Source organism: Hydra viridissima, unplaced genomic scaffold (genome assembly GCF_058129835.1).
Source record: "Hydra viridissima isolate aposymbiotic clone 2 unplaced genomic scaffold, HvirCarnegie_v1 scaffold_10, whole genome shotgun sequence".
In the NCBI taxonomy this organism is placed as follows: Eukaryota; Metazoa; Cnidaria; class Hydrozoa; order Anthoathecata; family Hydridae; genus Hydra; species Hydra viridissima.
The window spans coordinates 14839747-14864459 of NW_028324309.1; the positions used below are offsets into that span (position 1 = coordinate 14839747).

At 30.2% G+C, this 24713-nt stretch overlaps 3 protein-coding genes and 2 pseudogenes across 5 annotated transcripts; all 5 read right to left on the reverse strand.

Moving 5' to 3' along the window:
* Positions 1–170: 170 nt before the first annotated feature.
* On the reverse strand, positions 171–15754 carry LOC149883289 (uncharacterized; annotated as a pseudogene). The gene is made up of 2 exons (XR_016456337.1): positions 14627–15754; positions 171–1038 (listed from the first exon to the last, which is right to left on the reverse strand). The product of XR_016456337.1 is annotated as an uncharacterized LOC149883289 (transcript).
* LOC149883290 (uncharacterized) lies at positions 1518–12478 on the reverse strand. Of its 2 annotated transcripts, none has more exons than XM_090100140.1 (2): positions 11129–12478; positions 1518–3277 (listed from the first exon to the last, which is right to left on the reverse strand). In XM_090100140.1, the coding sequence occupies exons 1-2, from the start codon at positions 11752–11754 to the stop codon at positions 1525–1527; spliced, it is 2379 nt and encodes a 792-aa protein (XP_089956266.1). In that variant the 5' UTR covers positions 11755–12478; the 3' UTR covers positions 1518–1524. The 2 variants fall into 2 exon arrangements, with proteins under 2 accessions (XP_089956266.1, XP_089956265.1); XM_090100139.1 differs by lacking the exon at positions 11129–12478 and adding an exon at positions 4156–4719 and having other exon boundaries at positions 1518–4029.
* LOC149883291 (uncharacterized) lies at positions 4850–8161 on the reverse strand. The gene is made up of 7 exons (XM_090100141.1): positions 7435–8161; positions 7264–7345; positions 6781–6902; positions 6404–6488; positions 6094–6243; positions 5580–5858; positions 4850–5098 (listed from the first exon to the last, which is right to left on the reverse strand). Exons 1-7 carry the CDS (start codon positions 7881–7883, stop codon positions 4865–4867), a joined length of 1401 nt encoding a protein of 466 aa, XP_089956267.1. The 5' UTR covers positions 7884–8161; the 3' UTR covers positions 4850–4864.
* On the reverse strand, positions 8194–10532 carry LOC149883292 (uncharacterized; annotated as a pseudogene).
* On the reverse strand, positions 12682–14605 carry LOC149883293 (uncharacterized). Its single transcript, XM_090099974.1, has one exon. It carries the CDS (start codon positions 13957–13959, stop codon positions 12682–12684), a length of 1278 nt encoding a protein of 425 aa, XP_089956100.1. The 5' UTR covers positions 13960–14605.
* Positions 15755–24713: the final 8959 nt, after the last annotated feature.

Sequence of the window (24713 nt, forward strand, 5' to 3'; positions counted from 1 at the left end):
AAATGATTTATTTATACAAAAATTAAAATTGAGAAAATTTAAGGAGTATTTAATATAATCAATTTTTATGTTAAATGTTATATATTTTAAAAAATCTGCAATTAAATAAAAAAAAAATTGTATTTATAAACATTAGTTTTATTTTATACAAAGATCACTTGTAAATAAAATCAAATAAATTCATGAACTAATGACATACAAAAAAAAACCATTTTTATAAGGTAACACAACAGCTTTTCGGATAAGTTTTTACTTGCATAACATTTTTTGGCAAAAATGAATCTTTTTCATATCTATTATACCAACACTTAACTCCTTAGAATCAATTGGACTTTTATACAAAGATACAAGCTGGTCATTCTTAAAAGTATCACATATACAATTTTCTCCATCTATCTCTTTAATAAAACAGAAAGTGCTGTCCTCTAATAAAAGCAACGAGTCACGAAAACGAGTACTTACTTTATTGACCAGGGTTTTTGTGTTTTTCATAAAATGTAAATTCTCCAACTCAGAAAGATGTTTTGCTACTTGCACTATAGGACTTTTGGAGTTTTTTATATACTTCTTTAATGTTTGCATATAATTTTCGAAAGGAAATGAAGATAACTTATTTAAAGAACACCCAAAATTTTTTACATCATCATAAACATGTGTAATACAATGAACATTGTATACACAAAACGTATTTCCATATAAAAACTTGGCTTTCTTGCAAAAATATACCAATAAATTGTTAGCATAATCAAGATAGTAACTACGAAATTCATCATTTTCAGACAATAAAATACGCATTGCAATGCTAAATGTCAAAAAATGTTCATATATTGCATCTGAAACAATGCCCTTTAAAACAATAACACCTAAATAAAGAAAAAATTCCCTAAACTCTGTTGCCTTCCAAAATAATAAATCTTCTAAAGATCTTGGTTGCCTTGCAAAATCTGAAGGGAGTTTACCGTTAAAAGAAATAAGTTTAGCAGATATTTCTAATACCTGTGAATTTGATAGTTTGCATATAGTCCGGTAGAATTTAGTCTTAACCTAGAAAAAATTAGTATAAAGACATGTTATATATCGTTGGAAAGCTTATTTTTTCCTCTTTTAAATGAGTAATTGGTATTTTTTTTTATTTTGGGGAAAAAAAGTTGTGACGTCATAAAGATTAGCAGAAAAGCACCAAAATTGACGTTTTTTTACTAAAAGAATTTATAATTTAAGCAAGTAAATGTAATATATTTTTATATTTATTACTCCTAAGTATTAGTAGTTGGTTTAATGAACTGAAAGCGAAATAATAATAACTAAAAGTACGGTATAAAGGCAGAGGGGGACGCTACTTTAGCCAATTTTTTGAAAATTTGACTTAAAGATGTGTTTACAAAACAAATATATTCAAAATATATAAAATACTGTTAAACGTAATTATTCTGTAATGTTTCCAAGAGCATGTTAAAAAATATTTACAAAGAAGTTTATCTTTATGCATTAAGTTTATCTTACTTATTCTAATTAAATTAAAATTTATGTAAAAACATCTGAGAAGTGACGGTCATGGGCTGGTTCATTTTCTTCGTCAACTTTTTCAATATTTGTACAGTTAATCCCGTGACAGGTAGCACACGATGAAGTGCAGTGAAGTCCCATCTTTCTGCAGGAACATCGACTCGAACAGGAGTTTTTACACCCACATCGAACAACCTTTAGGATATCCTCTGGACCTGCATTTTCATCTGTCGCTATTGGTGAGTACATAAAGCCATTTAATTTCCATCCCCAATTAAGTGGGTCAAGATCAATTTCACTTAGACATCTCCAAATACGCACTTGATGATATACTCTCAATCCATGGTAGTAAGCAGCTCTAGGAGATGGTGGAAGAACAGAAGGGTCTATGTGAGCTCGATCTGAGTTTATCATTTCCTCGTACTTTTGCTTTCGTATTTGTCGTAGATTTGATGTTGAGGAATGTAGCAGCTGAAAGAAACGAATTAATGCATTTCCAATATCATCAGGCGATTTATCATCATGGTAAAAAATATTTGCTGCATTGCACAAGTCTTTGGCTTCAAGCTTTCTAAAAATTGAAGTCTTTCCAAAATTGTGAATTGCTGATGTTGTATCAAAACCTGTAAATGCGTGCGCAAAAAGAATATTGTTAATGACATGTTCTGCTGTACTGCCAATAATCTGATCAATGTCATAACATTCACGCTGGCAATCAACTCTTTTTGTCATACTTGTTAAATATATTTTGTGTAAAGATTCAACTGATTTACAGTGGTGTAATAAGAGGCAAAGAATATCGCTGTCATCAGCAAATATTGTGACGGGCTCTGTTTTGGAAAAGTTAAGTGCAATTTTAACGATTGTAGTATCTGCGTCAGAATGACACACATACACAGTAAAACCTCTTTCTCTTAATCTAACTTCTAGAATTCGGATAAATGATTTTTTGTTGGCGTAGTTAGAGAAAAATTTACTTCTATCAGACGGACAAGGATTGCTTTTATGTATTTCAACTGCAAATTGTGATAAAGATCCACGCTTTATACGCGTAGCGTCTTTTGTAGAATTTTCATATCCATCGAATACTACTACACTAACTTTAAGGTAATTAAGAAATTGGATGTACTTTTCAAAAATATTGTCAAATATTTCACCCTTGTTCCAATCGCAGCAGTATAAAAGAGCGCCACCATCAGCAACTTTTAAAGAATAAGGAGCAAATGCCATAGATATAACTGGCTTTGTTAGGTAATTTTTCAGCTTGTGTTTTTGAGCACTGCGCATAAGACCATCTTTAAAAAGTGACATAGGGAACGAAGTTAGTTCATAGTAAAAGTAGTCTTCAATTTCTTTTTCTGGTTTTTTCTCAACGATAACTGATAAACGCAAAAACAATGTCAAGGGATCAACTGATATATTTTCATTGTTGACTTTAATATTTGAGTACAGTCCTTGAAGATTTTTGAGTTGATTACTCCTTTTGAAGGATACTTCTGTGTATGTCATATCATTCATTTGTGCCAGTATTGATGCACCAATGCTTTCAGAACAATCACAAGTCACCTGATTAAACTCATCTACAAGCCCTGAGTCCAGAGCCTGAAGTTGTTCTCTTACATCAAATGGGCTATGAGAATCAAACCATGATTTAATTTTTTGAAAATCTTCAGAGTCACGTCTAATCCTTCCCGCACAAAGTTCTTTGTGTTCTTTACTTGAGTTTCTTGGCGAGGTTAATGAATTTATTGCTTCTGTCATTTCAGCGCACCTTGATAAAAAATATTATTTCTATATTTGTAAATATTTGCCCCATTTAGTTTTTGCTGGAAATATCTATTTTATTAGCAAATTCCAAGTAAACGAAACAATAAATATTTAATTTTATTTTTACCTACACTGTTACGGAAAAAGGTGTTCATGTAAAAGAAAAAAGGTGTTCATGCGTGATACTATATGAACACCTATTAGGTGTTGCCGTTAAAAGGTGTTGATGTAAAAAAAGGTGTTCTTGTTGCATTAACACCTAATAGGCGTTGCTGTTAAAAGGTGTCGATGCAAATAAAGGTGCTCATGTTTAATAGGTGTTCACGCAATTACAACGCGTTTATGACGCACATATTTAATTATTTAAAAGTAAACATGATCTTCTTAACCTTTCTGTTTACTCATAATTAGCATGTTTTAACAAAAAATTTTCCAATTTAGTTTTATGAAAAAAAAGTTCCATGAGCGCTAATAATATATGTTTTATAAAACAACCTATCATTTTATATTATATACACATTAAGACTATAAATATGCAAGCATATTTTATAACAAATAAAAATTATCAGTAAAAAAGAAATTCATATATTTGAAATAAAATTTTAATACAAGTTTTTTAAGTTGTTTTTTTTAACTTTTAAAATATACTTGACTTCACCAGTTTTTGCAACTAAACGGTTGTCATGCTGACTAACAGAACTTGCATTAAAATGGTATAATAGATATCTGCTCTCCAGACATTTGATGAATGATTATCTAAAAACGAGCAAAAATTTTTATAATTTAACATTGAAAAAATATAATAATAATAATTACTAAAACATATTCCTACTGCATTTCATTTTTAGTTCATTTCATAAAAGAAAAACTACATAATGTTACCTTTTCATTTACTTTACTTTTTCCATCTGCAGATGATGAGAAAGAATTCTCAATAGAGAGTTCTTTCTCTTAAATATTTTCAGTCGGAAGTTCAATCTTTTGTTCAACCCATTTTTGTTTTCTATTTATTGTACCCCTGAATAAACTAAACAAAAATTGTATGAGAACAAATAAGATCTCCATAAAACAATTAATATACAAAATAAAAAAATCACACAAATACATTTATATACAATGTATAATAATATCTAAAACTGCATTTATCAAATAGGTTCCTGAAAGGTTTTTGAAAACTTTTTCATATCATCATTTTAAATCAAAGATCCTTTAAATAGGCAAAAGTTTATACAAACAAAGTTTATTTTTTTATAATTTCTTTATTAGTTTTATTTTTCCTTAACTATATGGTGCCTTACAAGCAGTAGTATTATTTGTATGATGTATTAACTGATTTTAAGACTGACAAGTTGTAAAACAGCTGATTATACTCAGTTGAATTAGAACTAAGAATCGAAGCCTTATAATCAATTAAATATAATCAGCTATTTATTTTATAAATAATTTACAAACACGAAATATGTGAATGTGACAAAAAAAATTAAACTTAGAACAATTTATATAATAAAAAATGTTAAAAAAACATAAAACTATTAACATAAAATGTTAAAGATAAAACCAAAAATATATTTAAAGCATTTTAACAAAGTCATTATAAAAGTAACAAAATAGATTTTACAATTCTGATGTTACTCATTTTTCTAATTTGCATAATTATTTCTAATATTTCAAAAACCGCCTCTTGTTTTTTGCAATGTATTAAATTAAACGCTACACTCAAAGAAGTGCCGACAAGAAGAACTTCGATTAAGTTTGCACAGGGAATAGAAAATTTATCAACTGTAACTGCAAAATCTCCATTTTCATAGTGAAGACGAATCATATTCTATAAATAAATAAATAAATCAAATAGATCAAAATAAGTTATTTTTGATGTTAATCAAAAAAAAAAAGAAGACAAAACAATTTTCACTAGTATAGTTTCATAAAAGATATATGCATTTAAAAACAACTTATACTTTATATTAACTTGTTTATTAATTACGCAAATAATACACTAAAAACAATAAATAATACAATAAATTATGCAATAATAATTATGCAATAAAACAGTTATAGAATGGAGTTTCAAGGCATAACAATAACTTTAAACTAAATAATCATTATTATTAATTTTACATTAAATGATTTAAGAAATTTTGAAAAAATTAAAATTGCTGTTGTGTAGATTCATCATCATGTAGTACTTCAAAGCTTGTGTTTTGGAGTTAGAGTTGAGAGAGGGTTGTAACAATAACTAAAAAATGTAGCTCCATAGGCCTTGTAAAGGGAATTCAAAAAAACTTTAACTTTAAAGTTAAACTTACCTTATCAGTAAATTCTACAAGTTTTTGATAACATCTAGCCACAATAAATTGAAATCCAATTGTATGTGAATCGGAAGAAGACATTGTAGGATTTACCATCTTTACCAGATTAAGAACAGATGAATATCTCTTTAAAAATGGGGCCCATTTCATACAAATATTTCTTAGCGAATCTTTCATCAAAACTTGAACCTCTTCAAAGTCTAGTCCATTATCCTTGTACGGTGAGCTCTCATTTAACTGATACACTTGGAGCATTCTCTTGCTTTCATGATATACCTAAAAAAATATAATTTTTCACAGTTACCACTAATAAAATGAGGATACCAATAAGGATTTTAAGGAGATTTAAGGTGAAATTTCCCCAATTTTTAAGAAGATTTAACCCTGAACAGGAAAGTTTTCATTAAAAGATAAGGACAACTAAGGAGAAAGTCATTACTTTTTACACATTATCTTTGTTTTCAAATAGATAGAAAAACGTCAAAAACAAATTAGGTAAAGAAATTCTTACATTTTTAGCTGATAAAAAGTAGGACTTAAATAATTCTAACTCTGTCAAAAATCCAACAGTTTCTCTTGCATTATTACGTTGCATGAAAGTTGTTTCCATTACAACCTCTTGTTCAAGTGAGGTTTGAACATTGTTTGAAATTGTAACAAGCTAAAGTGTTTTATTAAAATATGTAATAAACATTTATACAATCAAAAATATGATAATTTATAAAACAGATATAAAGCTAATATGTGGTACCCAATTTTTTGTGACAATCTAGGAATTGCAATTTAAAAAGGTTGGAGCAAATAGATAATTGTAAACTTACATATGCCTCATTTACAATGTCTGATACTTCATTAATATTGGTTATAAGTCTTAATGGTTCATTGATATCACTGTCACTTACTGCTCTAAAATAGATTAGGACACAATAGAAATATATAATATGATCATAAAATAAAAAAAAACTATTAAATTGAACAAGCATTGATCATCCATATCACATTTTAAAAATCCGGAAAACTGACTGCGTAATATATCTGGAAAAATCCGGAATATATTTTCCATTATTTTCTTCTTAATCTTGCTTTGAAAGTAAACAAAGAAAATCAGGAGAAATTAATGAAAACTGACTAACTTTTCATCTTTTTATAGATATTTAGTTTAATACATAATAATCAAGTATATTTATATAAAAAAAACCTCTTCATTGCCTTTGACACAGTAGCTTTTGCATATTTCTTTCGCTTTTCAATGACAGAAGCACAATTCATTTTTCTTCTATAACTTTTGAACCTGTCAATAATTCTTTGGTGGAAGCATTTCTAGTAGTAAAAAAAATAAATTAACGTTTTTCTTTTCTAGTCAATTTAATCATGTATTGCTTTGTGTAGTTTCCATTATTACTTAAAATGATATTAAAATATAAAAAACTTTATTATTTATAATTCAATTTATAATTTATAATTTTATTAAAATTTTATTCATAATAAATTAAAAATCACATGTTAAGTTTTTTAGATTTAATCAATTTATTTAAAAGTCATAACACAACTGTAATAAAATGTTTTTATAATAGTTATAATAAAACTTTACATTTTTTCAGCAAGGATAAAATATTTTTAAACAACAAAATATTATAATTTAATTTATTGAATTCAACCACTACACCACAGATTAACTCACTGAATATTGAACAGCTTTGAACTCTGGATACTTTTCTTGAAGAACCATCACCAGCTCATTTAATTGATTTCCATTTATATATCTATGATATTGAAACAAACTAATTTAGTTTAAGAACTTAGAGTTAAAATATTTAGATAAAAAATCTATATAATACAACTAAAAACACACGGATTTTGTTGATCAACATATTCCAATACTTTATGAAAAATGATCCCAACCCAGTGGTTCATAAATTGACCATCTGCTACAATTGATTTGGCATCAAGTATCCCACATGTAAGCCTTGCTTCCACAATTGCATCTGTTGGGATTTCAAATTTCAAACCTGGCCATTGTTTTAAAGAAATACTTTCATTTCCCACAACTTCTTCTGATGATTTATTTAATGCTAAACTTGACACTTGACGTTCCAAAAAAACTAGTTTCAAATTATTATTTTTAACTAAAAAATCGAGGGTTTCTCCATCATCTATTTCTGCACCAGAACCATCATACAATTGTAGCAAATTACTGGACGAACATGGGAACTTATTGCCACATTTTGACAGCAAATCAGAATATGATGTGTATAGAATAACTTTAATTGTGTCACCTTTTTGTAAATTAATTGATTGCATCTGCAAATATCGATGATAATATATAACGCAAAAAGTAAATTATTTTGTTATTGTATATAATTAACTAATTAGTATTAAATTAGTATATAATTAATACTATCATTAATATTAATTATCATTAATATAAGATATAAACATCATGACCTACCTGCTGGCTTTATAAGAGGGTAATAGGGAGGACGCAGAAGTTTGCCAGGGCCCTGGGTTTTTTCAAGGGCCCAAAGAAAAAAAGTGACATTACATAGTTACTAGTTTTGTTTAATTTTGAATAAAATAAATTGTAAACATAAAAGGCAGAAATAACAACTCATGAAAAATATTCATATGATAAATAATCGGACAATAAACTCTTTTTCTTTTATTTCAACAGATTTAGATGCACTTGATTTAAGAGAAAAAATGTCAAGTAAAGAAAATGAGTTTTTATGATGCTCTACAACATATGAGTTAACCAAAGGAAAAAATGATATTGCTATTTCTTGGCACATTGCATACCAAACATTGTTAATAGACATCAAATAATTTATTTTAACAGCTTTTTCTTCGCTTAGAATCAAATAAGAAGATACTGTCAACTGTTTTCCCTGGACTGTTAACTTTTCTGTATGAAAAATTGTGTTCAAATATGGTTTAAACGGTTCAAGAAGTACTTCTTGAGCATGACGAAGAGATATCTTTGCATATGAGATAGATCCTGAAAAATAAAATATTTGTATAATATTGCATGAAAATAAACAAATATGTGATTATTCAATTACTATGATTGCAGCTTACCTGGAACAATATCATTAGTCCTTTCAAGTAGACGTCTACAAGTTTCATGCATTTGAAACCTTTTTGAAAATGAATATATAGGGTTTTTGAATTGATGACTAACTCTGACTAGCTTTTTAAAAATCTGATGCCGTTGTTCAAAACGCATGCACCAGAAAGTTTTCATTGTTCCCATGTAGCTTGAAAGGTCAGGATAGTGAGTGATGAAATGAAGCTTTGCTGCTACTCTTGTGCCATTATATAATGTTTTGATATAGTTAATAAGTTGTGGAATAAGAAAATACAACAATTCAATATGTTCATTACAACGGCTATTTAAAATCAATAAAATTTCACAATGGATAATCATCATATCCCAATAAGGTGCATCTTCATCATAGAAATTATCAAAAAGAAACAATGGCAAACACAATGAAATGGTTAGCATTTCACTAGCAGTAAGTGCCAGCTTTGATGTCATATAAGTTGACGTCAATATTAAATTCACTGGCAATTTTACATCTCTTAGCAATAAATTCATACCAATCAATGTTAGTTTTCGCTTGGCCATGTAGTGATTCAAAAATGTTGAAACTACAACATGGCTTATTCCTTCTAAAAAATCATGCATGAAATCACTTGGGAAAAATGCAGGTAAAAATACATACGGTAAGTGTAAAAACGGAGATAACTCCAAACATCCATGTTGTTGTTTTGTACTATCAACAATATAAGATTCGTGAGTTCTTTGAAATACATTTGTGTTTTCCTGTCTAACACAAAAGTAACAATGTCTACATATGTATCCACTATGAAAATGTGATTGCAAACCAAGAAGCGGATGAGCTGTTAAATTGTCAGCAGCCATAAAACATGCAATAACATGATATTCTTCATCATTTACAAAAAATGTATTAAATAATAAGTTGAACAAGTCATCAATAATTGGCTTAAAAAACTCATTGAGTGTAATTTTTTTAACCACTTTAAAATTGCACAATGAAGCTAAATGATAGTTGCTCATTTTAGATCCATTATTGTTTTGGTTTAAAATAGAAAAATAAATGGCTGATATTTTATGTATACCCCTACTGGTACCTATTGGGTTACATACCTCTAACTCATCAGAATACAAACCAATGTATACTGTTTTGGCTGGATCTGAAAATGGCAGGATAGAACTTTGAAAGTAGTTTCATTTTGAAAAAGATAAAGAGTCCGGGTGCAAAATTATTTGACCCTTAAGAATACTTTTTAGGTTTTCTCCTAGTGGCACATGATAAAAAAAATCCTCACCAACAGTAACTTTCACTGCTTTTACATGACCCAATTCACCTAAATAACTATCAAACTTATCTGGACTCGTGCAATGTGATAAACACAAATCAATACTGTTGTCTCTTTGAAGTTTACACAAGAAAGATTGGGCATATGGGTTGTGAATTGATATGCCAGCCTGTTGCAAAAAACTTTTAAATGAGCTACATACGTCACCCAATATAGCTTTAACTGAATCACCGTGTAGCAAAAGTAACTTTTTTGATGTATTTTCAGAAAGCAAATGATAATTCATAGTTATCATAAAAAACTTTTTTATCTCATCAAACATGTCAAATATATCAGTGGACTGGTCTGCATTTTTGTCACATAACTTTGTCTCAATACAAACTGGCAAATCCAATTGAATAGGTGATTCAATCTGATTCTGTAAAATATTATGTTGTCGTTCATCTTGATGCCTTCTATAAACATGATTTTTAGCAACTACATAGTTTTTAAATTCAGCAGAACAAAAATGGCACGGTATTCTAAAAAAAATTACAAAAATTAAAATGTTATAACTAATGTTTGACAATTGAATGTATAAAAGTTTGTAACTTATATATATATATATATATATATATATAACTTTCAATTGAAAGATATATATATATATATATATATATAATATATATATATATAACTTTCAATTGAAAGCTATATATATGTATATATATATATATATATATATGTATATAGCTTTCAATTAGATAATAACTTTTTAATTTTTACATGTATGTGCATGTGTGTATATTTTTTATGTAAATGATGAAAAGTTAAAGTACTTTTGTCCATAATGGATTCGATGATAGTGAGATAGCAAATTGCCAACGGATTTGGATCTAAATGAACACTTGACACAAGGAAAAGCCATTGCAAATATTTTTCGCGCCAAATGACAAATATTTTATTCCAAAATAAGCTTTTTCTTCGTTCGCCCTAAGAATTTACTTTTAAAGCTTTATGTTTAAAAAGGTGTCGACGTCGACACCTTTTTACGTGGACACCTTTTTTTTTAACGCTAACACCTACTTTCTAAACAGTTTGTAATTTTTTGTCTTCAACACCTATTACGTTAACATAAACACCAATATAGGTGTTCGCGTTCATATTATCAACACCTTTTTACACTAACACCTTTTTTTTCAGACACGGACACCTTTTTCCGTAACAGTGTATGCATTGTACTTGTCCTAACATGTAAAACATTTTCAGTAATTCCTCTGCCAACAACTCCTCCTTTGCCCTTTAACGATTTCATTAATATCTGTTCTATTGATAAATCAGTCCATATTCCAGACCAACTCTTTGAAGTGCACCTTACTGTATGTTCTCCATTGAGGAACTGTTTATATACTTCTGGGTGAGTGCATGCTAATTCATCCATTGATTGTAAATATAAACGTAATGATTTTGTATAATTATTGTGCCCTGTTGAGGCAAGTAGTTTTAGCATACATTTTGTTGTAGCAATATGTAGGTTCCAGTTACTAGTTCTTTCCGCTCGAGTAAACTCTTGTACAATAAATATATAGTGAACATAGTTTAGCCATAATTTTGCAGTTCGTGATTTTGCCATGTATTCTTCTTGCTTTTTTTCAAATAATAGAATTAACTTCTTTTCAAGGTCAGTGTCGCCATTTTTGTTATGCATATTTGAACTGTACATTAATTTAATTTCAGTTTTTTCTTCATCGCTTAGTTCAACCCAAACTTCCTCCAGCAATATAGATAAGATAGAAGATGCAGCAAACATATGGCCTCGAAGACTTCGAGAAATTGCTTTTCCAGAAAACATGTGGTTGACTGAAGCGGAAGCGTAAACAGTTTCAAGAGCAGTTTTTAATCCACTTCCATCAATGTTCCAATAGCTCCAAGAAAACTCATTAGCTGATGAAATCCACCAATTCTAATAAAAACTTTCATTTTCTTTGAAGCCGCAATTTCATAGGCTTTCACATAAAGCTGTTGATCAAATGTAACACATGGCATTCCAAGTTTTAGCTTTTCTGATTGTATTACAACGAAACTTAACAAAGAATATAAAGCATTAAAATCAGTTGCCGGTAAGTTGATTACAGGAAGCATGGATACTTTAGAAATAGGAAGAACATTATTAACTTGACGACTCATGTAGGCAGCCCAACTTGGGCATTGTAATTTAAAGATATGCGACATGTTCCAAAGTATATCGACAAGGTTTGGCTTTAAAGTAACCTTAAATAAAAGAAAGTTAAAAGTTAATGATTGTCTCATGTCATCAAAAATCTCAAAATAAATTGTATCTATAGAAGTTTTTATTATATTTTAAACTGTACATGAAATTTAAACACTAATTTTTTGAAATGCTATCCCTCTTAACCCCAATCAAGTAAATACCTTTGTAAATTCTTGAAATTTTATTTGAGATAAAACCGGAACGTCAGAGCTGTAAAACTGAGAAATTGTAATCTGGTTGTCAAAGTTTATGTTGGACCAATAATCTTTTTTATCCCTAGGCAATCTTTTCTTATTTGAGTTCTCAATAAAATTTCCATTTGCAATTGATATGGAACCTAATCCGTGATGTGTATTTTTACCATCAATTGTTGCTAAATCATGATCTGTGTTATCCCCAACAAACTGAATAGATGTTGTACCTTCAGGGCAAAGTATATCGTTAATTTTATCGTGTTTCACTATGTTCTGTTTGTAACGAATGACCTGTTAAATAAATTTAGTTTTTCTATATTGTTATGTGTAAAAATTTTTTTAAAAAACAAATACAAATAAAATTATCACTTAATAAACAAACCTCGTCGTAACTTGATGCAAAACCCAGTTTAGCAAGTAGAACATTTAGCCACTTGGAAGAAAGTACATTATCAACGGTAACGGCTACTCCTAACTGCATTGGCATTATTGATTGTGGCCTCACTGCAGAAAACAATGCTTGTGAAATTGACGTTTGTTTTAATGGCACAGGAATTAGTTCTCTGATAAACACCTTCAGCAATAAGGGTATGCAGGTGTTTTCATTGTTAGTTACATCTTCTATTAAAGGATGCGTTTTTACATCATGGTCAAAATTCTTTATACAATCACTCAATAATTTTGCTGCTGCAGTTATAACTCTGATTTTTTCGTCCTCTGCATTGTGTTTTTTTCTGGTGTACCAGTTTTCGCATAATATATGTCTAAATCTGTCCAGTATAATTACATTACTTTTATCTTGTCGCGAGACTAATTGCATAGAATCTCCGTATTTTTCTTTTAATTTATTTTGCGTCATTTTAAGGGAATATATTTCTTCTCCTAATGTTTGCATCATCTCGTAAAACTCAGAGACTGTGTATAGATCAATATCTTCCTCAAGTTTTATGCATGCTGCATTAAAGACAGTAAGCTTTTCTGTTGATGTTGGTCTTCCACAGCTTGATGTAGTAATAGGTTTTTCAAATTTTGCACGACAATAGATGTGATATCGTGCTTCAACAGCTGCAAGATCATTTATATTCAAAAGTCTAGCTTCAACTGTTTTAGATAAAAAATCGTTACGTTCGTTGCATAATTCGAGAGTTGCATGATAAATTTTTGATGATTTTGTTCTTACTTCTATGAAATTATTTCTCTCAGGATGGCGACTGTCAAGTGTGCATATATTTCCACAATAAAAACATTGCTCTTTAAAATTAAAAAAAATCTGTTCTGATCGAGTTGAACCTTTTCTTTCAATAGGAGTTTCCATCGATGCTTGTGATCGTTTAATTGATTTTGATTGGTTTCTTAATTTAGTTCGACACGATGAGTGAATAAAAACCTTTTCTCCTGTCTCTTGTTTTTTATTCAGTTCATTTACCAATACATTTAAATCCAATTTTAAAGCACATTCAATTAATTTTCCAAGAGCTCCTTGGTTATCAACATTCCTTCCAAATCTTGCCCCCACTTGGCTCAACGAATCTCCTTCTAATTTCATTTTACCACACAATCCACATACAGAGGATTCATTTTTTAAGTCCATAATTTTTCAGTTTCAGAACTAGTTTTATTATCACTTACAAGATCAGATAATTTATATTAAAATCTGAAAATAGCAAATCATTACATAATTATAAACACTAAGATAAATAATTTATTAAAAAGTTTTTGATAAATATTGCCAAAAAAATTCGATTACATTTCGAATACAAAAAGAATATTACATTCTAATAACTTTAAAATTCGAAATGTAGAACAAGGAATTTTTATTCCCTCTACCCATTTTTACTTACAGAAACAAAGTTTAACAAAAATATTTGACAAAAACAAACAAAAAATCAAAAATATTCCTCTTGCAAAATTCAAAAAAGGTCCTTTGGGGGGCTGTGGCCCCCGCGGCTCCGAAAGCCATGTTTCTAGTAACAAAAAATATATATATATACTCAACACTTTTATATTATTTAAATATAAGTGTTATTATAGTTACAACGCAACTTATTGTACAGCATACTTAAAATTTATCAGCAACGTTTAAAATTTCGTATTTTACTCCTAATCTTTGTGACGTCATAACTTTTTTTCCCCAAAATAAAAAAAAATACCAATTACCCATTTTAAAGAGGAAATAATAAGCTTTCCAACGATATATAACATGTCTTTATAATAATTTTTTCTAGGTTGACCCCTTTTTTGGTGAAATTCTACCGGACTAATATCCTAGGACCAGATTTCAGAAAGATTAATATTCTTTTTGTAATTCCAAGGCACACTAAGTGCATGTAATCTAAAATGAAACCTTTAATGCATTCAAAATCATCTATTTTAACTAATGGCGATAGCTGCACCTGATGGCTATTTATATACAGAAATTGATTAAAATCTTCCTTTTTACGAAGCGGATAACTAATATCATCATTATATACAGTTCTATTACTATCACGAGAACCTTTTACTTGACATCGCTCACATGCATTATAACCTGTATGACCAAATATACGCTTAAGAAAGGTTCGTGCAGGTGCATCACATATAAAAGCTTTAAGTTTTACATCATACATCTTATCATTAAAGTGAATACCATCAATTCTCAAAATATATATTTCATTTATAAAATCATCAAGATGATCTATAACACAATTAGGTTTGCTTGTTCCAGAATATAAAGCAATAGTAAAAACATTTGAGCCATCAAATTTACCCAAAATAGGCCAAAGCTGAACTTTTGATGATTTGAATAAAGGAAGCCCATCAATGTTGATATATAGGTTGATAGAATCATGGTTTAAATGAAAACTTGGAAGAAAAACTAACTGCTTTAATACTGCACATTTTATACCAAAATAAATATATTCTCCACCACATTTTTGTTTATAATCAATCTCTCTAGGAGTTTTTAGCAATGTACGTGAATCTTTTGGCAAGTAGCAATGTCCACTTTCCCTTAAAAGTTTGAGTAAATCGTCCATGCAAGATCTTGACAGATTGTATTTACATGATTAACTAAAAAGACAATAAGTAATATTTTTATCTCCATCATCACTGTGACCACTGTCATCGTCTAATGTAGGATGCATTGCTGGAACAGCATCAAAATCACATTCATCATAACTTCGGTCAGACTCTAACGATAAGGATTTTGGTGTGCTGTCTGATTCAGAGAGCACACCAAAATCGATATTTTCATTTATCGTCTCGTTAGTGCAAACTGAAACTACATTTTTAACACATAAAGTATCAGCAACCAAAGAGTTATCTTCAATAGAACTAAAACTATCCTCCTCTTTAACGATTTTCTTAAGTTCAGCATTTAATCTTCTGTATTTACGATAATACGCCATTTCTTTAAATGTTAACCAACATAAAACGTGCTCGATTTGGCTTTACGACGCGGAAACTGAAAACCTCTTATTGAAAGTACCTCGTATTGAAAGTACAGCTCAAACAATTTATTTAGCTCATGTGTAGTATACAGGTATACGTATTTAAAACGTATACAATTTGTATTATCTTTATAATACGAATATAAGACGAAAAGAATACGTATTGGATACGTCTTGTGCCGGCTGGGTGACTTTAGATAATAAAAAACCTCAATAGAGTTGGTATTTCAAAAACTTCATTGATTAAAAATGAAAATTACGACGTTTAATTACTTCAAAAACTATTATCCTAATCCAAAATACTTACCCAGCGCCACTTATTGTATTGTTGTTATTAATTCAATTCTAATATAGGTGTAGCAATTTTAAAGATAAAAAATGGAACTCAATAATAATACCAACTTTTAACTTCGCTTTTTTGTTATTTAATTTTTTATTATTTTACACACTAGCACGGTTCTGTGTCACGTTACATATACAAAAATAAAAAACAAGCGCAGTCATTCCGTTAAATAATTTGCAAGAAAAAGAAGAATGTGATTCTCTTCAACAAGTTTAACGTTTATATTCGCATCACCACATTCAATCGGGTTAAGTTTGTTAACCGGCCCAATTATACTTTTATACTTGTATTGCTTGTAACGTACTGTAGCGCTACTGAATTCTTTGTCAGAAGAAAGTTCACTTCGTCTATGTTTCTAACTTTCCATAAAATTTGTGACTTTGGGGCATCTTCAATTAAGACTACATCTCCACGTTTGACTTGTACAGATTCATTAGCTATGGAGACTTTGCGGTGTTCACGTATTTCATTTAAATGTTCTTCTTTCCAACGTTTTCTAAAATGATTTAAGATCATACTAATGTGTTTATGTTGTTCAACTATTTTAACTTCTTTTTGATTCCTTGAATCTTCTGCTATCAGTTCCAGATTTATCTTCCGACCAAACATTAACTGGTTAGAAGTGAGCACTTTGTCACCAACCTCTACATAAAGGAATATCGATGGACGGTTATTAATGATGCATTCGACTTGCTGAATAACTGTTATCTATTCCTCATAGGTTAGCCTAGAAATGGTAAGTTCTTTCTTTAAATACCTCTTTGTTAATTTTACAAGTCTTTCAAGTATTCCAAACCAATAATCTCCAACGGAACGCCACGTCTTGCAAATTATCGTCACAGACCTCAAATAGTTTTTAAGCTGAATAATCAGTAACTAAATTTAACACAAGTGTACGAGAACTGCAGCATGTAAACAAAAATATTCGAAGTTAATGTATGCTGCAAGACCCAAGTATTGATTTTACATATGAAGGGCCAGCATAATCCACCCCAGTGTTCTCAAAAGCATGTTCGTTATTCAAACGACTAACAGGTACGTTGGAGAAATAGTATTATAGTGCGGCTACCCTTCAAGTTTTCCACAAAAACAAAAACATTTGTTGATTCCACTATCAAAATCCTCGCCTTGGGAAACCAGAACTTATTTCTTAACTCATTTAGTGTTTCCTTCCCACCAATGTGTTTCACGAGGACACGATAGTGCAAAATAGCTAGCTTTGAAAGATGATAGCTCCACTTCAACCAAAGACGTATTAATAGACGGACGTTCAACGCATTGTTTCATAAAAAAGATATGCGTGTTACGGTATTGTTTAGATAACAAAAACGAAACAATAGGTGATAATTGCGAAACCGGGGAGTATTTTTATTTTTTTCGACGTTGGAAAAAGATTGTTTCGACTATCCAATAAAAATATTTTTAAAAGTATTTTTCTGACCAGCGATACATAAAATGAGTATGACAGAAAACTTTGCTATTAATCAAGATTATTCTTTTTTGCTTGAAAATATTGATAACCAAATTGAAATAGTTGTGGATGATTTTATTGAGATAGATCTTGAATAGTTAGAGGAATTGTTATCAGAGGATTTTGAATTGGAGCTCATACCATCAGCAATTCCTACAGAGAAGCTGATTGCAGAAGAAGAAACCAAAATGCTGAAAAAAAACAGAAGAACGCTTAATAACTAAATTTACCTGTCCGAAATGTTACAATAAATATCTTAGAGAATCGAATTTTAAAAAGCACGAAAAGAAATGTTACATTGGCACTAAAGGTGTGCTTATACTCATATGTTGTGGAGCTAATGTCTAAACGGGTGCTAATTTATATTTGCAAATACTTTCAGATTGTGAAAATATTGTAATAACTCTTAATTTTGATTTTAGAAATTATTCAAAACTGTAAATTGTTGTAATGTACTTGAACTTCCATGTAGAAGAAAGAAATTTGTCTTTATTACATTTTTTACATATACTAGTGTAAGAAAATGTACACAATTAAAAAATGGTTTCTGACCATATCAATGAACAACCTTTATGTCTAATAACTTTAAAGTTTTCAACTGTATTGCCTTCTCTTCTTTCAATTATTCCAACATCCTCATTTGACGTGCTTCGGAAATTTTTAAAATCAGAAAATTTACTTCTGATTAGAAAAAAGACTGTGGAAGTCATTATTACATTTACAGGTGTTTATGCATGAAATGTTGGAGAATATAATATTAGCAGATTGAAGATTTAGTTGATCTTGAAGAGATTTGTTAATATTAACGGATAATGGCACTTCACGATTTAAAACAACTAGCCTCCACATGCCATTTGATTGGCGATAACTATTGATTTTCACTATTACAAAATAATTTTTGTTCTTTTAATTGTAACAGTCAAAACCATGTTTTGATGCAAATGCATTTAACTGTTGATGAATACTTATCGTATGTACTTTTTTTATTTCTTCCAACTCTTGTGAGTGTGTTACATACATAACAGGTTTTTGTGTGATCAAAAAAAGTGAAGAATTTATCATTCCTCTCAACTTCAAAGCCTTTTTTTTATTTTAAATTTAACCTGTATAAGACCATATAACATGGTTTGCATAAATATTCAGGATGAACTTTTTGATAGTTTGAGGTTTTATCCAGCTTGTAAAAACTAAGAGTTGCTTGTTTAAAGATAACAACAGGTTTTATTTGATAGTGAGTATCCTGTTTTATTATGCAGCCACACTTTCTACATAAATGTTTTAAATATTCCTCATGAAGCTCATTATTTATCCAGTAATGAGATAATAGATAGTAATATAAGATTACTTCTTTTGATATATCTAGAAAAGTTTAAAAATAAAGCTGTACATCACTTGTAGAAGGCTCAAGAAAATGCAAGGAAAGGTATGGTCTTATCATTTTTATTATCATATGTTGTTACTATTAGTAACAACAACAATAATAAAAATAATAAGATCATTATAAGATAAAGTAGATTTACATGACTGACTGTTTAAAAATGCTTTATCAAAAATGCTCATTAAAAAATATATACTTAATATTTCTTTCCAACTTCTGAAATCAACAGTTTTTTTATGAATTTCAACCCTTTCATGCTTCAATTATTTTCCCATAACTAACATAAACCATAAAAAATTATCTTCAAAATGACAGTTGTACTATGAAATGTTGAAGTAGACTTTGTCTGCAGCCTTTTTTAACTTATAAAAAACCTTTATAAAATATTGTTTTCAATCGGTTAGAATGCACTATTTGCATTGGGGAAGCTTAGTTTAATTTTTTGTTATAAAATAACCCAGCGCATGAAAGGGTTAAGATGCTTTTAGTAATAATACATTTAGACAAAATGCGATTTAGGTATCGCAAATAAGAAAATTTATAACTAGGACGAAAAAAAAAAAATCACAAATTCAAGAGAAAAAAAAGCGCGGCAAATAAGTTCGACATTTCCGACTAAAATAAGAAATACTCTCTTATTTGAACCTTAAAGTGGGAAGCATAATCTGAGAGTGGGGTGAAAAGAACACTAAAAATATCTTTTTCGACCTTTAAACTATATCATAGTAGTTTCAAGTTAACAAGGAAAATTTTTTTCACTTTACTCTATCCATTCTAGTAAACCAAACATAGCCTTTTTGCAAAAGCCTAGTTTTAGACGTCAAAGTTTAAACACAGTTAAATTTTTAACAAGCAAAGTTCATAGCTCAAATCAACGTTTTTCAGATTTGTGAACTATTCTTCATTAATTTTTTTGTCTTTTATAACCATAAGCTTCAGTAAATACATGATTATAATGGGTTTACTGAGGGAGGTTTTTTGACGGAAGTTTGACGGGTAGAAGTCGGAATATATGTATCATGAATTTAGAAAATTGACGGTAACACGCATAGTTTTTGGCTAATTGGCGGCACCTTTGATCTATAACAATGCGTTGAACGTCCATCTATTAATACGTCCTTGCTTCAACTAAGCGCAAATTTTGCCGCAACTGTTTGTTGATCGAGGCAGTCATAACGTTACGTCTTACATGTTTGATCCACATAATAATTGCTTCTTTTTGTTCATCACTTAACAACGTGTAGATTCTCCAACCATTAAGTTTTCTTAGTATCAATTTCAAGTTATTCACAAAGCGTAATATCCAGGCTGTGACTTTTATTAAACTTTCAAAGCTATTAAACTTTGCTATGTCAAGAAAGGAAAGGTCTTGATAATGTACACTAGGTATATGATAAATTTTAAATCAATTAGCCTGGGGTTCTAAATGATGAACTTTTGCCTATAAATCACAGAAATGACATTGATTTCACCATACCTTGAAAAAACTTCCCGCACCTAAGACAGTTTCATATTTAACCATACAACACATAGCGGCCCAAGGGCTATTAGTTATAATATGTCAGCTTTATATACAATACACATGAGAAATACATGAGAATGAGTACCTACACTGTCCTACAGCATTTGTAGTGATGTTAATAATCTTTCAGGTTTGTGTATTAGTATTAATAAATTAACAGTTAAGATATTTGTTTGTTCTGCAAGAAGAACGAATGTCCTCCATCAACTTTACAGCTCTCTCGGCTACTATGTTGGATCGAGGCACATCAAGCACTGATGGTTCTTTCTTCCAGTGGGTAGAGAAACATTTCACAACTTTGGAACATTTAAGTTGGGATATTGCTGACAGCAGGTCTTCATAAGCCGCCTCTGCATAGTGCTGGTTTGAAAACCAGCCCGCGATCATGTAGTTGCAACGAAATCGAAAGTTATCCTCAGCTGTTCTCGCCAGTTTGGAAGAATGAAAAATGCAATAAGCGCAAAAATGCCTCTTGAGTTCCACCTGGCACTGTGCAGTGATGGGAGCTGGTGCCATTTGATACGAGGCCATTTTTCCTCGTTTTTGTAAAACTTGTATGCTTCACAAAGCTGAAAAAGAAATTTAAAGTCATCTCTCCAGCCAAGGCTCTCATACTCTGCTACCACTGCTGTGCCCTTGTAGACATTTTTTAAATCATCATAATGCTCCATAATCCCATCAATAAATTTGTAGTTAATGTTAGGCGACTGTGACTGTATAGGAAAAAAGAAATCCAACACATGTCGTAGAACAAGATCAAGAATGTTGTATTGGCAGCCGATGTATTGAGGTTTATCGAATCCCTTGTCTCGAAATGTTTTCTGAAGCTTGGCTACAACTCCATTCTTGCCACCAGTATTCACAGCTGTTGTGTCAGAGATGATCATCTGAATACTGTTCTGTGCATTGTAATCATCAAGTATGTCCTGTAGTGCTTTATATATGTTTGCAGAGGATCCACTGTCACAAACCAAAATGCCAAGTTTTAATGTTCTTTTGTCATTTTTCAAGCACACAACTTGGTACTCAGTCTTGTCAATTTTCTTTCCATCAAAATGCAAAGAAAATTTTTCTTCAGAGATCAGTTCCATGAGGTGGTTCTTAACTTGTTCTGCATCTCTGATTGTTCGACGCCAGACTCCAGACTGTGATGGTGTTGGGACACAAACTCCATCCTTAGCCAGACTTTTAAGCACCCGTGACGTTTTTCTGGTTGACAAAGAGTGACTAGACACTAGTTTGGCAGCAGATTTAGTTGACTGGCGTGTTGCACGCTTTCTGGGAGATTCTCCTGGAACTGCCTCCGAGTCACCACTGCTGCTTCCTTCCTCAGAATCCTCTCTATCGCAGGAAAGTGGTACGAAGATAACGCTTGGTTTGTCGAGGGTTCTGATGTGCTTTTGGCCCTTTTTGATGGATGGATTGTTGACATAGGAGCCACTTTCATAGTTGTATATCCCACCCTGCCATCTGATTTAATTTGTACTTTGTACAGTGGTTTGTCCTCACTACAATGCCAATTTCCATCTGGTTTTGTTTTATCGAACAGATGAGCAAGATTTTCTTCAAATACTGCATTTGGTCGCTTTCTGTGTTTCTCAAATGATGTGATAAGTTTGTCAACATTAGCAGACACTTGTTATTTGGAAAGAACAGGAAAATTAAACTTCTGCCTAAGACTCATCAATTCCTCGGATATTTTTGTTAGTCGATCATGTCGTCCTTTCAATTCATCAAATAGTCCCAAGAATCTTCCAACGATATCTGTTGGAAGGCATTTTACACAATTTGTCGCTCATATCCTGTTTTACCTGTAGTATATTAGAACGGCGCTTCGTGCTTGATTTCAAATTTTGTGTCCATATTTCACCATATGCTTCCACTGCTGATTTGACTTTTTACTTTTAAAGGACATATTTTCAAAAAGAAGCACTAAACAGCAAATCTTGCAAATTAATACTGCAAATAAACAAAAAATTTTTGAATGATATGAACAACTATTCAATATACAATATTATATATTTACAGTTTTAAAAATCAAAGTCAAGCATAAGGAAGTAAGAACTGGGAACAAATTCAAGTGAAAAATTGAAAAAGTTAAAAGTGGTGAGGTGTTAGGTGCGGGAGGTTTTTTTGTGATCCAATGAAATAAACCTCAAAACAGTGATCTATTGGTAAAATTTCATCAAATGCAAAATCAGGAAAATTAAAATTTTGAAAAAAGTTTCTTTGTCATATACCTAATGTACACTGCTTGAAACAATGCAAGTTATTTCTTCATGTTTTTGAGTACTTTCTAAAATTAAATCATAAACCAATCATGCGCCTGTTATACTATTTTAAAAATCTGGGCTCTTAAGCCAAAAGCAATTAACTTTAAAATTATTTAAAGATGATCCATGTGAAATAATATCTGCAGGATTCCAATGTGTTTCTACATACTTCCATGACTATTTACCATAAAGTTCTCTAATTTTAAGAAGGCTATTTTGAACCAAACTATTTAAAATTGAAAAAGTAATATTGTTACAAAAATTTCAAAATCAATAAAAAAAAAAAAAAAAACACAAAAATCGTTTCAACACAAAAAACAATTTTGTGAACTGTTTATTTTCATATGTAAAATGCAATTATATGTTTATTGTATAGATCTAAGTTGTTTTATGTTTGTTATATTCTTCATCTAGTGAAGGTTTTCTTAAAGTGTTAGTTCTATTTTCGGTAGCTCTAGCTCCATCTGTTCTTGGATTTCCGTATCTCTATGTTTGTATGCTTTTCCAAGTTTTTTATTGCAAGGAGGACAGTTTAATTTCGAAAGTCCGATGTAACTTTCATTAGTAGTGTACGAAATTAAACTTATTTCTGCATAAATTTGTGTCAATTGTACCGGTGCTACAGCTACTCTTTGTTTTTTAAATATTATTTTCTTCCTTTTTTTACACCACAATTTGAAAAACTTCCTGCAGAGGTCTTAAGATGATTTCAGGACATGGAACATGTGCTTCCTTAAGTTGTAAAGTTTTATAAACTTTAAATCCGTATAAATTTTATTTTCTTGTAGTAAGTAATATACTTTGATTTTATACTTCACATGTTTTGCACAAATATCTTTAATAAGGGCAACACATTTACTCGATTAGTTGTTACTATTCAACTATGTTTATCTTCTGCTGAATGCATTTAAAGATTTTGAAAACTCGATGTTGAAAACTAAATACAATGTGTGAGAGCGGCGTTTTTAATAATTACTTAGTTAAAAGTTTGTTAATTGTTTGTAGTATGTAGCTGTGGTAAGGCTACATACTCTTCTTTATTTAAAACGGTCGAAAACTTATGGTTATTCTTCTTTGATTAATATTTTTTCTGACTTCTGTTTAATTACTTCTTTTATTCACTCATAAAACTTTTTCTTTTTCCTAATATTTTTCAATTACAATAATTTTCTCTTTTTGAAACTCTTAAAAACTTTCTTAAAACTCTCTTTTAAGTTTCTTTAAAACTCCGTCTTCCTCTCTTCTTTTCTCCTTCTATCTGTCTCCCGTCCAGACAAAGCAAGTGAAACTTACTGATATTTATTTCAAATCCACTTGATATTCATATTAGAATTATATACAACTTTACAATTCTTGATTACAATTCTTTTACAGTTCTTTGTTTATTCCTGTATTTTCAGCGAATGTTTTTATTTTTACTTGAAAAGGCTTCTCGAGCAGATTTACCGTCATTTGAAGTTCCTATTCCTCCACATTTTAGGTAGTTAACAGTAAGGCCCATCTTTTGAGGAAATCCCATTTGTATATTAATTTTTATTTCTTTAACAAGAGCTTTTTCTGCGTTTCCTCTTACTTGCCTTTTTTTTTTTATTAGTATTTGGTATGAATTAAGAATGAGACACTCAAAAAGTCTTATCCAGGCATGAAGCGCAGATAATCCATATTACAGCTCATCCAATGAATAGGGAAGATTTATAACTTTGTCAATGTTGTTTATGTTTTTTGGTGATTATGCACATATACAACATCATTGACACTAAATTTAAAGGAACTTGTTAGATTCGGTAGGGCAGTATGGAATTTGCCATCTATCATCGTGACTTGATAGATGGCAAAGTCCATTCGGCCTTATCGAATCTAACATCTTTTAAATTGCTTTCTTAGATTAATAATAAAATAGTTGTTACTTTTTCAAATTGAAATAGCAAAA

Coding starts and splice junctions, on each gene's coding strand:
- LOC149883290 (XM_090100140.1), bottom strand. CDS start 11,754: ATGTTTTCTGGAAAAGCAATTTCTCGAAGTCTTCGAGGCCATATGTTT. Junction 3,278..11,128: donor ACAAGTACAATGCATACACT/GTTACGGAAAAA, acceptor TTTTTTATCAAG/GTGCGCTGAAATGACAGAAG.
- LOC149883293 (XM_090099974.1), bottom strand. CDS start 13,959: ATGGACTTAAAAAATGAATCCTCTGTATGTGGATTGTGTGGTAAAATG.
- LOC149883291 (XM_090100141.1), bottom strand. CDS start 7,883: ATGCAATCAATTAATTTACAAAAAGGTGACACAATTAAAGTTATTCTA. Junction 7,346..7,434: donor TATGTTGATCAACAAAATCC/GTGTGTTTTTAG, acceptor TCAATATCATAG/ATATATAAATGGAAATCAAT. Junction 5,099..5,579: donor TTGTAGAATTTACTGATAAG/GTAAGTTTAACT, acceptor ATTTATTTATAG/AATATGATTCGTCTTCACTA.